This window comes from Aricia agestis, chromosome Z, assembly GCF_905147365.1.
Source record: "Aricia agestis chromosome Z, ilAriAges1.1, whole genome shotgun sequence".
NCBI lineage: Eukaryota > Metazoa > Arthropoda > Insecta > Lepidoptera > Lycaenidae > Aricia > Aricia agestis.
This window is the reverse complement of record NC_056428.1, coordinates 26,259,593-26,275,500: the sequence shown is the minus strand read 5'-3', so window position 1 is coordinate 26,275,500 and position 15,908 is coordinate 26,259,593. Positions and strand designations below refer to the sequence as shown.

The 15,908-nt window shown below is 37.1% G+C and overlaps 2 protein-coding genes across 3 annotated transcripts; one reads left to right on the top strand and one right to left on the bottom strand.

Moving 5' to 3' along the window:
• The first annotated feature begins 2,730 nt into the window (after window positions 1–2,730).
• Window positions 2,731–9,239, top strand: LOC121738353 (muscle M-line assembly protein unc-89-like). The gene is made up of 4 exons (XM_042130340.1): window positions 2,731–2,924; window positions 3,200–4,645; window positions 5,660–7,144; window positions 7,550–9,239. The coding sequence occupies exons 1-4, from the start codon at window positions 2,858–2,860 to the stop codon at window positions 9,166–9,168; spliced, it is 4,617 nt and encodes a 1,538-aa protein (XP_041986274.1). The 5' UTR covers window positions 2,731–2,857; the 3' UTR covers window positions 9,169–9,239.
• A 495-nt stretch (window positions 9,240–9,734) lies between these two features.
• On the bottom strand, window positions 9,735–14,870 carry LOC121738352 (glycosyltransferase 25 family member). Of its 2 annotated transcripts, none has more exons than XM_042130339.1 (11): window positions 14,734–14,870; window positions 14,377–14,655; window positions 13,711–13,936; window positions 13,452–13,567; window positions 12,804–13,030; window positions 12,135–12,432; window positions 11,650–11,724; window positions 11,381–11,438; window positions 10,968–11,089; window positions 10,608–10,805; window positions 9,735–10,256 (listed from the first exon to the last, which is right to left on the bottom strand). In XM_042130339.1, the coding sequence occupies exons 2-11, from the start codon at window positions 14,565–14,567 to the stop codon at window positions 10,082–10,084; spliced, it is 1,686 nt and encodes a 561-aa protein (XP_041986273.1). In that variant the 5' UTR covers window positions 14,568–14,655; window positions 14,734–14,870; the 3' UTR covers window positions 9,735–10,081. The 2 variants fall into 2 exon arrangements, with proteins under 2 accessions (XP_041986273.1, XP_041986272.1); XM_042130338.1 differs by having other exon boundaries at window positions 14,377–14,568.
• Between the last annotated feature and the right edge of the window lie 1,038 nt (window positions 14,871–15,908).

Sequence of the window (15,908 nt, the reverse complement as noted above, 5' to 3'; positions counted from 1 at the left end):
AACGGCACGATTATTACCGCCCGTACTCTCGCTAGCTTTTTATATGGCTTTCACTAATGATTTCCATATTTTTTTAATCTGCTATTTTCATTACACGACGCGAATACTAATTCATCGACACGAAACGTCACCACTACATAATTGGTTGGATAAAAAAATCGCGTGACGGTAATTGTGTTGCAACTTGCAACTTGCAACTAGTTTTTGACTCAATTTATCATAAACTATTGATGACTTGGTGCGACCAAGTCATCAATAGTTTATGATAAAACTAACCGACCTGCGCCGCTTCGCCAGCGTATACCACGATCACTAAAATAATGCTTATAGAGTTAGCTTCCCTTTCAATTCATCAGTTGAGTTGTTTCAAAATCCTGTTATCACCAACCACCTCCTAACCTAATACCACCCCATAACGCTAGTGCTCCCTAGCGTTATTTTAGGGTCATGTATATAATATAAAACAAACACGTTTTTGAAAATAAAAGTCAAAACTTTTAACCAGTCAAAAGTAGTATTGACTAGAAAAATCAGTCAAAACTACTTTTGACCGTATGCTTTAGTCAATAATACTTGTGACTAAAATAACAGTTAAAAGTACTTTTGACTAAGTGATTCAGGCAAAACCGGTTTTGACTGGTTGTATCAGTCAAAACTCCTAAAAAGGGCGAAAAAGCGAAGAGTGGATTCATTTAGTCGGAAAACATGGCACTGGTTTCTCTAAGGACAGTTTTAAAGTTCTGTAGAGTAAAGAGTAAAAACGGGGCCCTATGTGGCTTACGAGCGCGCTTTTAAGCCACGCAGAAATATGTTAGGCCGAGAACTTTACAAACAGCCCTCGTAAGAATGAAATGTCAAAAGTACACTAATGTTAAAAAATATAGCGCTTTTGAATACTTAATGCTTTATTGCAGTTAAAACTACTTTTGTCTAAGAGCGTCAGTCAAAAGTACTTTTCACCGCAAATTTTCAGTTAAAAGTACTAATGACCAATAATTTTCAGTCAAAATCACTTTTGACCAACCTGTTTAGACAAAATTAGTTTTGACTGATTTTGTTAGTACTTTTGACTGGTTAAGAGTTTTGACTGTAACATAATATACAATTAAGCCTCTACAATATTGCATTATCATCTCTTAGGTATTCATCGGCAAAGAGCTGGAAATACAAAACTACATAACTTACTAAACATAACTACAAAATACACAACTTCGCTGGATCTAAAAGTAAACGCTGCCTTCGCTTCGGCATAAACAGGAGCTGTGACTATTATATGTTCTGTGGCTGTGGTAAAAGGTATGGTTACCATAGCGGTAGATTATGTATCTTATAAAATATATTTATATATCTTTTACCGCGATTTTTACAATTAAACCTACGTACAACAACAAGACGTGTCCGTCAACAGTCAACACTCGCGTATCAACTCGCATCCCGTTGCTTTCTATGGTACAGCATTCTGTAATATGACACGACTTAGCACAGCCACCATGGAAAGGTTATTTCTTATGGTGAAGTAGACAAAGTGATGGAATAGAAAAGGAAATCTGAGAGTTTGTCTGCAAAAACTGACAGCGTTTCTATTCTTTCGCATTTCTATTGTGGCCTGTGGACATGCTGAGCCTGGTGCTGCATAATCCATTATCACTTTGAATATCACTAATGATGATTCTCAGGATGATCGCATTGCCTGATTCATAGTCAAAAATATTCCCAGCCGTCGTAAATAGGAATTACTAATGATTATGCAGTGTCATAAAAATACTATTATTTCCTGTAGATGCAATAAAATCGGATGCGGTGTCACCTTGGCGAGATGCGACTCATATCTGAGCTGTTTTGGCGCTGATCCAGGATGATGTAGGTCGATCCTACTAATGAAGATACATTTACAGTAAAATGGAGAACCACGTCAAAAGAACTTGCCCATAGCGGATGGACAGTTGATTGAAAGGCAGCTGGCGGAGCTAAGTAATTTGGTCGCGTTATGTCAAACCCGGCCGATAGATCACGACTAATATTGAATTGATACAATCCGACCAAATAACGTAGGTCGACAATCTGCCTATGAACCAATTTCTCTGACAGTAGGTACACGAATAAATTGGCAAGGATCGAACGATGTTTTTTACTACAATGCATCATTTTGGTTGGTACCAGCAATGGTGATTTTCCGGGTAGTACCTATCCATTGAGCTAGCATTTCTTATGCTACCGATATTGTTTGCTTTTAATATACCTACTACTGCAGCACCTTCTGTACATACTTACATTTTATTTGATTGTATCAATGATACGCAATGCATATGATCACTTTCTCCAACAGTATCATCAAAAGTTCGCACAATAATTATCATGCCGACATAATATTTGGGTAAAATTTTAATTATATTAAAAATTACCCAACGCCATCTTCTGTGTTTGTTGTGAACTATCGAGGTATTATGTGTACCATTTAGTGCGCGAGATTCTAACGCCAAGATTTATTTCAGGCAGAGGCGTATGAAGTTAAATTTGCGAATCTCAAAAGATGTCGCTGAAGTCGACGAAACGAATTTACATTGTGGTCGGATGAACTAATTATATAATAAATATAATGATACTTAACACCAAGTGAATAGAGCTACGAATCTGCGAATCTAAAAGGTCTATTTTTATTGATGTTTACTCGTAATGTTTATCGATTAATTATAGATCGTTCCGATTCAATGTCAATATTGGATATTCGTCAATAAGATAGATCAAGATCTGAGCCGGGCGTTAGCGACGAGTTATTCCCAGCGCGGAGTCTGCGGGCGCGGGGCGGAGCGGGGGCGGCTCGCCCGAGTTCAGTGTGTCGGCGCGCGCCGCCGCCGCCATGGGCAACCACCATTCCGCCGCTAACGCAAGCAGAACCAGGAAGAATGTCCACTGGAAATCGGCAGGTAAATATCACACCCGACCTACATACGACGCACACACGATCACCAACGGACACGGACACAAACGCTAGCCAAAGCCCCAATCCGCGCGTCTATTTATAAAAAGACCGCTCGCTATGATTTCTTAAGCGTGGCACACCAAAACAAATTGAGACGGACTGCACGAGCCACATTTATACACACGATTAAACTACTCACTATCCTCGCTAGTGTTTATTTGAAAATAAATACAACACAAACTGGAGTCGTCGCACTGATGTAATCGTCCCGTGTTTCAGGCCGGCCGTCGCCCCCCGGCAAACCGGATATAATTCCGATCCTGTCCGACGACGAGCCCAATGCCGTGACTCTTCGCTGGGCGCCGGCGGCCCACGACGGGGGCGCGCCGCTGCGGGGATACCAGGTGGAGTGCAACCGCCTGGGGTCGACGGAGTGGGTCCGGACCGCGCCCCCCGTAGTCCTGCGGCCGGAGCTCGTCCTCAGCGGCCTGGACCCGCCCCACCGCTATCAGTTCCGTGTCGCCGCCGTCAACGCCGTCGGCCGGTCCGAGTACAGCGACCTCTCCGACGTCCTCACCGTCAACTCCGATCGCCCCTCGTCGTACGAGCCCCCGGTTTTCCTCCAGCACCTCGAGGATGTCGTAACGTTGGAGAACGATAAAACTGAATTTCGCGCGACCTTCACCGGCTCCCCGACTCCCACGATCTCCTGGTTCAAAGACGACTACGAAATATTTAGCAGCAGAAGAACGGCCATTTCGACGACCGAATCCACGAGTGTACTCGTCTTCCACCAGACCCTGCCGAGTGACGAGGGAGAAATAAAATGTACGGCGACCAACCGAATGGGTCACGCCGTCACGAAGGCGCGCCTGTCTCTGGAGGCGGCCCCGAAACTCCGCTACCCGCGACAGTATGAGGACGGGTTGCTATACGAAATAAACGAAACTGTATTCCTGAAGACTTCGATAGTCGGCAAACCCACTCCGACTATAGAATGGCGGCACGACGGTCAACCGATTACGGTCAATGAACGAGTTCAAGTAACTAACACTAGCAAATTCTCGATGCTGAAGATTCATTCGGCTCGTAGAAGCGATCGAGGGGAGTATCAAATACTGGCGAAGAATAATATCGGAGAGGACACTGCCTCCTTCCTCGTCACTATAACGGCCCCGCCGGATCCACCCAGAAACGTCTCCGTGACACGTCAGGTAGACAAATCTGTAACTCTAGACTGGGAAACCCCGGAGGACGACGGCGGCTGTCGAATCGGAAACTACATCGTCGAGTACTACCGCAGCGGCTGGAACGTGTGGCTCAAGGCTACGACGAGCCGAAAAACAAACGTGACGCTATTCGATCTGATAGAGGGTAGTGAATATAGATTTCGAGTTAAAGCAGAAAGCCCGTACGGTATGAGTGCGCCGAGTGCCGAGTCGGCGCCTATCAAGATCCCCGGTCGGTCTGTGAACATGGAGTTTCTGGAGGTCGAGTCGAGGATAATCAACGACGTGTTGACTAGAGAGGACGGCGAAGAGTTGCCCGTGTCTCCGGTGCCGAGACGGAAGCGGGCATCGGCCTCGAGTACCCCTGCTCTAGAGTCGGCCCCTGTCTCTCCCGTGCCACGTAAACAACCGCGTTCATCTCCGTCGAGGGAATCTGAGAACAACGAGTTTATGCTGGTACTCTACCCCGAAAACAACAAAGCAGCAGAAAAGGCTGGTAAGTCGAGTATCCAGTATATATTCATAGGTTTAAGTACAGTAGAGCCAGAGTGTAAGTACTAAGTAGCAATCCTTTTTAGTGGGAGTTTCAAATGACATCCACTGCAGCGCGAATGTCTTTTCTTGATTTTCTTATCATCAGTATGAATCTTTTGTATCTCAGGGGTGCTCGGCGAATTTTAAAACTATTACATAAAATCCACATGTACTTTTGGCTTGACGAGTGAAGATTTCTTAGAAGCGTTTGAGTTGACAATTGGCATCTGTGTCACAGGTAGCATTACATAAACACAGGTACATAATATAACGACGTATATTATATGTAATGTAATAATTGGGTATCACTAATGTGTTTGACGATTGATGCGATCGAATGCGAATTTGCGACCTTTTGTTAATGTTATATGCAATGTCATGACACAAAAAACTAGAACGAATATTTTGATCAGTGTGACTTCAGACTGAGTACTTTGTGCAGTGTTTGTGAGACTTGTTATAATGTAGGTAAATAAATTGTAGTTAGTTATAAATAATTAATTATTTTAAAAACTGATAGTAAGTGATCAGTGAGTATTTATGTTACTCAGGTATTTATTATTATAGCTATTTACTTGTGATACTTATTATTAATTTTCAAAACCAGTATATGTTTGTCCAGCACAGCGATGCTCATCCTCTCTTTACTAAGTTTCCTATTTATTATATGAAGTAATCTGCGTAAAAACATATTTTAATATTTTTATTAATTATTATTATGTAACGCTTTTTAGACTTTTATTTAGATTAGGTTTATAGTTTATATCAAGTTATGAATACGCTCTACGATTTCATCATTATTTTCATAATTATTATTCTGATTCTTTTAATTTATTCTTACTTCTTAAGGCCTATGATATTGCGAAAATTACACTTACTTGCGAGGCGATTAAATATCAATTTTTTAACTAAATTCGTAATAAATGCTAAATATTTATATTTGCAAAAATATTTATGTCGTTATTTCTTTTTTCAGAAAAACGAAAATCTTTCCAACTGGACTTGGAAGACGCTCTGTCGCCGCCACCGATTTCATTATCAGCACCCGAGCTTAGTTCCCGACAAGTTGGTTCATTCAGACCACTGCGACATGCCGTCAGTTCCACCGAGCTGCTCCACGAGCGGGCAATGGCTCGATTTTACAAAGTCGCCGCAATGAGAGAAGAAAGATCAAAAGTCAAAGACAGTAAAGTAATAATTAATAAAGAAAATCACATTCCTAATCATACCAACGACCTAAATAATAAAACTAAAATAGAAACTCCAAAACCGACCAGTGTTATACAGAAAAAAGTACCGGAGATATTTGTAAAAACCGAATCTGTTGAAAGCAAAGACAGCAATTCTCAAAAATCGTCTGAAGTCAAAACTAGTAATACAGACATACCACAAAAATTGGGACCAAGATGGCAGAGTATGTCATTTGATGAAGACTATACAGCAAGTACCGTATCAACTGATGGTGATTACTCTGAAGAAGAAGAAGAAGGCAGCTTAAACGAAGACGAAGAAAGAGCGAACTACTATGCTGATGAGGAAGAAACTTATAACCCACGAAACAAAGTACCTACGTCTATTTCTGCGACGTCGTTAGAAAAGGAACAAGAGATAGAAACAGAACCTTTAAAGCCTCTACCATTACCAGATCCAAATTTCGTACCAAAGCCGATATTAAAGAAGAAAGGAACAGACATTATAGACGTAAAACTGCAAAATAGTATGTCCAAAAATACGTCAGACGATAGGAATGAAAGATTAGGCGATAAAGGAAAGAAGGACGAAAAATTAACACTCTTTAAGAAATTTACTAAGATGCCAGTTCAAAAACCATTTAGCTTGCCAAAACTACGAAAGAAAGAATCAAATAAAAGTCAAGAAAACAATAATCAACAAGTAGACGATAAAAAGGTAGTTAAAGAAAATATTATCAAAAAGGAAGATATTAATGATGAAGGCAAGACAGTAATTGATTATTACGGTAATATAGTTAAGGAATACGGAGGCCAAAGAAAGCAAAATACTCCACTTTATTTAAATACTGAGGATTTGAAGAAGGTAGCTGAAAATCAAGAACTAGAAAGCACTATGAATATAGTGAAAGAAAGAAATGATAAAGTTGTGAACAAAGCGTCACCGAAAAAAGTCGTCAAAAAACAAAAAGAAAACAGTTCAAAGGAAGACTCAAAACAATCGTTAAACAAACCCATTAAGTCTAACGTTAAAAAGGTGGTAAATGTGAAAGATAACAATAAAATTACTACAAATCCTAAACCAAAAATAACTAAAAAAGAAGATAGACCAAAAGCCAATAATACTATCGATTTAAAACTAGCTGAGAAAACACAGGTTGTTCTTACAACGACAGAGAGGGCTACAATAGTAATACCTATTGACTACAAGAAACTAGAACAAAAGGCCAAAATGAATGTCCGAACTGCAATAGATTATACGGTGGATGTTTGTTTACTGTTGTTAGCATTTTGGGTGTATTTATTTAAGGACGAACGATTGGCGATCCCTTTTTTAATTCTTATAATATATCGTCAATTACAAGAAACGATCGTAACAAGTGTCCCAGACTGGATGAACCGTTACACTCCTCAATGGCTGAAGAAGAAAAGTTCTTGACTAAAATAAAAAGACATTTTGGGACAATTTATTTATAATGTGAATATTGTGTTAAATGGTATTGTGATTTTGTGACTAATTTTATATAAAATATATTACATAACCATAATTATTTATTCGTTTAATGACATTACTTTAAAATTTAGACGTTAAGAAAGTTAAACTAGGTGGCAATGACTTACTGAAGACTTATGTATTTGTAATGAAATATTTATGAGAAAATTATTTGTGTAAAAAGATAATAATATGTTGCAATCTAGACAAGGATTCAGGTGCATTCGATTTATATCACAATTTAGAGCACAACCTACTGATTGCATACCCTTTATAGCACCTCGTAAAATAATTGATCCAGCGGCATGCACATCTCGTGATAAAGGTCTCGTTCTTGGAGTATACGACAACGAGGATTTGCATAATGAAAAACCCCTGCTTACTCGGAGTGCCCAAAAGTATGACAAGCTATGTAATGGTAAACTATGGAAGCAGTTAAGTTTAACTCCTATACCTAAATTGGGAAAGTATAGAGTTTTCTACGACTTAGAAGAATCGTTTGCTTACGTAGCAGTCGCAGGGCTCGGATCGCAGGGCATATGTAACGAGTTGGAGCAAATGAACGAAATGAAAGAAGCGATACGTACCGCAGCTGCAGTAGGAGCGGCGGCTTTGCAAAAATTTAAGCCTTCCACTATACACCTGGAGTCGTTTGGGGACGCTGAGGTTTCAGCTGAGGGTGCCCAACTCTCTATATGGAAATTTCGAGAATACAGACGAGCTTCGTCCAGCGAAGTCATTCCCGCGCCTAAACTCGAACTATACGACGACTGCAATTTCGACGGCTGGAAAAAGGGTCAACTTAAAGCAGAGTCTCAAAATCTAGCTCGATACTTGCAAGAAATGCCGGCTAACATATTAACTCCGACGGCTTTCGCAAAGATAGCCGTCGATTTGTTATGCGAACTCGACATCAACGTAGAGGTTAGAACGCGGGGCTGGGCAGCGAGTCGCGGCATGGGTGGGTTCGTTGCTATCGGGCAGTCATCTATACAACAACCGCTGTACGTGGAAGTGAGCTACTACGGAGCATCCGCCTCTGATAGGCCAGTGGTTCTAATCGGAAAAGGCGTGACATTCAACAGCGGGAGTATAGATTTGAAACCACCCGAGGAATTGCGGTTCATGAAAGGCGACATGGCCGGGGCGGCGTGCGTATTGGCGACGATACGGGCAGCGGCTAATATGAAATTGCCCATAAACATACGAGGCATCCTCCCACTTTGCGAGCTGATGCCGAGCGGCAAGAGTCCCAAGGTCGGTGATGTGGTCCCGAGCGCCGGTGGGAAGACAGTTCTGATAAGATACCCCTCGCGAGAAGGTAGATTGCTGATTGCGGACAGTTTGATATACGCTAGGAGCTACTGGCCCAAATATATCATCGACGTGGGTACCATATCGAAGGAGCTGTGTCACTCGTTCGGCGAAGCGGCTTGCGCTTGCTACAGCAACTCAAAGGAGCTGGCGTATCACATGTTTAAGGCGAGTCACAAGACGGGGGACAGAGTGTGGCCTCTGCCGCTCTGGAGGCAGTATGAGGACCGCATAAAGGACACCGACACGGCAGATATAGCAAACACTGCTGTTGACAACTTCGGGGATTCCCCGAACGGTGCAGCGTTCCTCAAGCAGTTCGTATGCGACAGTAAATGGTTACATTTGGACACATACAACGTCGCCTATACTACGGGCAGAGATTTTGCGTACTTACGCAGGGGCATGACCGGCCGCCCCACTAGGTCACTCATTGAACTTTTACACAATATACTGCCTAAAGAACAAAATGAAGCCAAGAAATGTTAGAACCACATTATGTACATTTTTGTCTGTCAGTAACATGTAACAATAAATTTAAATAAACATTTTAAAAATGACTACTCTTATTTTTATGCACCATTTGAACACTCGATTTTTTATTCATTTGCACAATATATTGTCGCTTATGCTGCAGATCACAAGCATATTTTTATAATCTGACTAAATAAGTGTATAAGATAAAATAGAAAAGATAGAAAATTATTTGCTACCCCATAAAATTTGGTACTAATAATACAAGTTTTTATATATTAATATAATATATTTTATTAGGAACGTGTTATGTGAGTAAATAATGACACATGTACTTGTAATAGTAGTTATACTACTTTGTACTTTTAAGATACATTATTATGTTAAAATACTTACTCCTCAGTAGTAAAAATATTTACACACTGGATAGATTACAGTATGTCTTGCGCTTAGCTTAGAACCTTTAGAAATTTTAATGGTAAACAAGGACAAAATTTTGTGTGTTTATATTTTATTAGCTATCCAGTAAGTAAAGATTTTAAAAAAGAAAAATAAAAAAAAGACTACAATAGGCTTAGCATGGCAATTTGGAAAATGTTTCTTTTTATCGAGGAAAGAAAAAAATAGTTAAATAAAGGACTTTAGTCCAAACCATATTCTTTTTTTTCGACGGAAAATGTCTAAATTGTCTTAGATACTAGTCCTGCTAATCAAAATTTGGCCAATCTAAAGCTACAATATCTTAATACAAACTTAATAGGTACATAAGTAATAATTTTAGTAAATGCAATTATTTTTTAGGATTACATCTATAGCATTAAAACATTTTTGGTTTAATTTTCGACTATCACAATGCTAAATTACAATTATATACTTGATTGACTATTTGATCTACTTAACTACTTAATTTGTTCTTTAAACTTACAGTTTATAGTTCATTTCGTATTTCATTATCTTCAATTTCTTCGGGTTGTAGTATTTGAGAATCCTCTGTATCGCTTATGTATCCTTCTTGTCCTGTATAGTGAGTCGGATGGACTAAAAGTGGTGCCGCCGAGTATGCTTTTAAATTGCGCAAGGGAAAATGCGCCTTCCATGTTTCACTGCGAAAAAAAATCGTTTGCTATATTGTTCGTCCCACAAGCTAGGGTGTCACAAGACAATGTGATAACTTTAGGGTTTCTATGTATCCCATGTATAGAGTTTACTGTGAAAGGTGCTTCACTCACAGAAAACTTAAAATTTTATTGTACGGGTAAATTAATGATGTTGGAGCATTTTTCATAGAAACATAGAAGTCAAGAGAAACTCTTTTAGTGCTGCTACTTTTACTAGAGACACATACCCAAGTATTATTACTTTGTTTTGTTACACCCTGCATTATATAGGTCCAATTTGACGAGGTCCAACTAGGAACGGAGCTGCATTAAGTATTAGAAATGAACAAAACATACTTGGGATGCTGATCAAACATGATGGGTAGAAATTCGTCCACTGGGAGCATCTTGTTCAAGGGTTCCATGGCTAGGAGTTTCCTCGCTCCGGCTTCGCTCAGCAAATACCCCAGAGTCCAGTAGGAATATAGAGGTTTAGTTGTGTGAGCAGTCGCGTATACCTCCTCGTCGTTTTGTAGAATCTTTCTACCGATGTATCTGAAAAAATTGGAATAGTTAGGATACGGTTGATACAAGAAAAAGTTAGGTTAGCAGTTATAGGTATGCAACATGCGTCCTAGTATAAATATGGGTGACAGACTACTATTTTCAACTGATTTGTTATGCAAGTTGTTTAAATTTACACAAAATCTAACTTACACAAGATCCCAGTCTAATTCTTTAATTTCTTCCATAAGCTGATGAAACTTGTATCTAAAGTGTGGCACAAAATGTATGTCATCTTCTAAGACTAATGTGATTGCATATTTATTTTCCACTATCTGAAAAAAATATCTTTATTAACTCGACTTACGTTAAATAAATTTAATATTAATAAATTATGGAATTTAAAAACAACTCTCAATTCAAAAATTTAAATAGATCAAATCCAAATTTTTTAGCACTAAATAGCTAAGACACTCTCTATAATGACAGCTTTTAAACAAAATAAAACTAGATCAAAATGGGCAATGCAATGATGCCACAGACCTACAAACAAACAGCCAGACTTGTGAAACTTATAACACCCACACTTCTATTTTAATATTGTAATAAAAATGAAATAAAAATACCTTTTTCCATATAAAATAGTGACTCAAAAAGCAGCCTACTTCCCCAGCTTTCATCGGCCTGAAAATAAAAAAAAATATATAAGGTCAGGTACTAGGAGTCTAGGACATACAGCAAAGAAATGTTATCAAACAGAAAATAAAGATTTTTGTTTACTGCCTGTGCTGGTGCTGCCGTCTATCGTGATACATCCTATTAACACATTTCAAAAGTGGTTTTTATTCTTTGAATTTTAGGTTAAAGTTTGCAAAATCTTCACTCAAAAACATACCTTTTGTGATAAGGGTCTTCATAATTAGGCATTAGTGTTATCGAATATTCACTCAAATCATTCATGTCGAGCTTTCTGAAAAAAGACATTGTGTCTGAAATAAGGAGTGCAAAAATAAGTTTTAATTCATCAAGCCCCATATGGTCACCGTTGACAATAGAAATTCTATTGTGTCTCGTTTTTCCACGATAGACGGGTTAAACCATATAAAACTACATAGAAACCATAAAAAGGTGTTTAACGCTATTTGTCTCAGTTGCACAGTAATATTTTGTGGGAGGGAAGTGAGAAAAATTGGTAAAAACATTACGGCAAAAAATAAGTGCACACTAAGAAAAAAATACAATACTTAGACTTGTTTTCTGAAAGAGACCTGTTTTCCTAAACAATTTATACAAAATGGTAAACCATAACTATTATTGCCAGAGATGAGGCATTTTAATACCACAGTGTGGAGTAAAACAAGAAGAGAAAAACATGCCTACCTGCCATCAACGGCGTTGAAGAGTGTAGCCTCCATCCCAATCTCTTTAAAACTCATTTCCATTAATTTCCTTCTCTCGGCCCTCCTTTCTAGGTTGATCATGAATATTTCGTCACATCCATACTTCCATGGCATTGGGTAGTTAATGTATTTCTCTAAGTCATCACTGAGTGGTATTGGTGTGTGATGACTCAAAGCTTCTAACTTGATATTGATCATCTGTTCAGGATCACTCTTAAAATCAGCTGGTACAGGTACGTATCCATACACATGATCATTGCATATTTTCAGAGGGATACCTGGTAAAGACAATTTCAAGGTTATAAACTTGGTATAGTCATGGCACAACCACTTTTCAATAGCATGTCATTATAGTAGAAACCAAAGATGTTGGGACATCCTCAAAACTACTTTTCAATAGCATGTCATTATAGTAGAAACCAAAGATGTTGGGACATCCTCAAAACTAGCAGATAACATCCCTATCCCTATTAAAGCACCAAAAATTTTAAAGAAAAAAAAATAGTGCTCATATTATATTGTATAAGTATTTTATATAAACAATCCTCAGATATTTTATGTTAGAAATGGCTCTAATATGTGGCATATTCTATGAAATACATAATGTGCCTTGTCATTTGGTTAACTACTATGTACTTAAAGTTGTTACCATGATATTTAGCATTCATAGCAAAAGCTATAATGTCATCCTCAGGTCCGTCGTAATTGTCTATTTTTTGTGGAACATAAGTCAGTAAATCAGATGTAGTATCTCTCATTGATATCAGTACTGCGGTATGTACCATGGGTACTTCATGGCACCCAATGTTTTTACGCTCGAGAATTGGCTTGTAGTCATCTGTCCTTTTGTAGTAATATGAGTCTGTCATGCCGCACCTAAAATGAAATTTTTTTATAACAAAATTGTATGCGGCATCAGCTTTTATGATAAATATATGTATTTCAACAGCATGCATGTTCGAAGGTGGCATAATGATTTACCATTTTTAAAAATTGTAGCAATAATACCTGATTATTTACTTTGTAAAAATGCATGCAAATAATACCAAAATGATATTATGATAATGTTAAAATGCAAAGGTGGGAAAAACTAAATATTATAATTTATAACATTTAAGGAAGATGGCAGCACTAAACATTATTGTAGGACTAAACATTATTCTAGTTCTGGCATAATTTTCTTAAGAATTTAATTAATAATAATTATAAAGCATTATTATTATTATTAAGCACCTGATATTTCGCATCATTAAAAGATTTATCTGTTAATGTCATGCTCATGCCCTCAAATGCTAACCAGAAGTTTGAGTAGAGGCCATCGGAAAACAGCATTGGTGCCACTATGGCCTCATTCTTGTTTACTAAAATTTTTAATGTTGATGGCTCTAATAAGAAAACATCTGCATCTATCATCTGTAAACAATGATTTCATTTTAGTATCTTGATAATGTTGATATATGAAAAACATAACTTGGTACTCTGGGGAGAATTGATATTGCAGTTGAATTATAGTTAATAGCTATTATACTTAGTTTGTAAGAAATATGACAACTTACAAAAAGATAATCAGCCCACATGTTTCTTCCTAATTCAAGAGCTTTTTCTCTTAGTTGAATAACATGTTGAAAATGTTCTAAGCTCCAATCGGAAAGTTTTTCCATTTGAGTTTCGTCTCTAGTGTTGTTGGTAGTGGCAAAAACATTATTGTACTCTGATGCATAATTCTTTGTCCACTCTTCTATAATGTCATTACTATCATCTTCATTTAAATCACTATAGATCCTGAAATGAAGGTGTCATGTTTATTAATATTTTTAATTATTATATCATTAATATTTCAGCAGTTACAAATTATGTTACATATAGCTATAAAAATTGGAACATACATGACAAAAAAACTGTGATAAAGCTTTACTTGGTCACATAATTTCTATCACACATGGAGAAATACAAAATTGTCTTCTTACCACAGCTCAGAAGAGAGATATTAAATAGAATGTCCACAATGGAGGGTGGCATACATACTACATTATTACTAGTAATGTCTAGTCACATTAATTATTTTTCAGATTTGATGTGGCATGCATTATTTTAAAATAATTTTGAACTTACCCCATTCTTGTATCCAAATTGTCTCAATACCTTGAGATAAGATTAAAATTATGAAAGCTACAGGGCCTTAGTTCAGAATATATGAGTCAATTTAAAGTAATTTTACTTACCATATATACATACGATTTTTAGGATAATCCAGATTCCACAAGCAAGATAAGAAGTATGGTAGTGTATGGGCTTTATTACGGACAAGCACAGAGATACCAACAGTGGGCCATTTCAATTTTTTATCTCTTATCGTTGAATGTACCCCGCACACAATTAAACACAAAAATAAAGAAGAATGCCACCGCACCATCCTAAAAAGTCGAAAGTAACTAATGTAGTTTGCTCTCTTTAAAGTTTAAATGTTCCAATGGATACCAGCACGTTAGACATCTGACATTCTAGAAAGAATATAATGTACTGTACATACTGTAATAAAACACGTTTTTCTAATAAGATAACAAATTTTAGGTACTTACATTATCGATAAATTATTGTTGATTGTTAACCTCTGTTAGAACCATTAATTAGAACGTAATGTTTTCCTAGGGCAAAAAAAAAAATGGCACAATCTTTTCTGCGAAAAAAGGTAATTTTTAGGTTTGTTATTCGTTGTAATATATATATACAACAATGTATAAAATAATTTAAATAATTATACAAATTTATTGAAAATTCTTGTGCTTAAGTCATCTGTCATAACAATATATTTTTTTCTTTCTTATGGCACTTCGGCTATATAACCATGGCCAGTGTCGAGTATAAAATATATGGCGGGAAAATAATATTATTTAATAAAATTTTTAGCATTGTTTTTCTATCTTGTCAGTTCTAAAGTCTAGATAACTCCAAGTAAAAGTCAAAACATACAGTCAAGAAGTCAAGTCAGTCGATTCAGTAAAGTGGTCGCTTTACTGAAACTTCCGATGGAGTTTTGGAGGGAACACAAAATAGAACTTTTCTGGACATTACATCACTTGTACACGATAACGAATATTTAATGGTTAATATTCTACCAATATTACACATTAAAAACTCATCTAACACAATTTTAGGAAAATAATACAAAAACACAACATTCACTTTTTCACATTCCCGGCAAAACTCTTAAGAAATAATAATAATCTTCTTCTTCTTCTTATTTCTAAACATGGCAAATGGCCACTGGCCAGTGTCAACTAAAATATGGCTGGAAAACTATTCTCAAGTCTAAGGGGGGTATTACATTATCATATATATTGGATCATTTCTATGATCATATATAGGATCCAATATATATGATCATTTGATCATATCTGCGTATTACATTATCATATTTCATTGATCTTATTTTACGTCATATGTGGTTGGTGGTACGTCAGGGTTACTAGATCTCAGAGAATTCGATTTGTCAAAAGACATCGTCATTTTTAATCTGGCTTGTTTTTTGTTATTTCAGCAAGATTATCCAAGTATATAATTAGAAAAATAATTACATTACATTATTTGAAACATATTAACGGACAAGAAATTAAAAACTCTTTTTTATATTAAATAACTGGCAACACCTATTTCTATGACCGTATTGGATCCAATCTCTCAGCAAATGTCAAAAATCTATGATCAAGGAAGAAATGAACATGGAATTAATATGTACTACGTAGTACATATTAAT

What these genes read in the sequence shown, in the direction of transcription:
- LOC121738352 (XM_042130338.1), bottom strand. An exon ending in AAAAATCGTATGTATATATG is followed by an intron (nt 13,937 to 14,376) that starts GTAAGTAAAATT and finishes CCTTCATTTCAG; the next exon opens with GATCTATAGTGATTTAAATG. An exon ending in ATGTTTGATCAGCATCCCAA is followed by an intron (nt 10,257 to 10,607) that starts GTATGTTTTGTT and finishes TTTTTTTCGCAG; the next exon opens with TGAAACATGGAAGGCGCATT.
- LOC121738353 (XM_042130340.1), top strand. Translation starts at nt 2,858, where the DNA reads ATGGGCAACCACCATTCCGCCGCTAACGCAAGCAGAACCAGGAAGAAT. An exon ending in TGTCCACTGGAAATCGGCAG is followed by an intron (nt 2,925 to 3,199) that starts GTAAATATCACA and finishes CCCGTGTTTCAG; the next exon opens with GCCGGCCGTCGCCCCCCGGC. An exon ending in CAAAGCAGCAGAAAAGGCTG is followed by an intron (nt 4,646 to 5,659) that starts GTAAGTCGAGTA and finishes TTCTTTTTTCAG; the next exon opens with AAAAACGAAAATCTTTCCAA.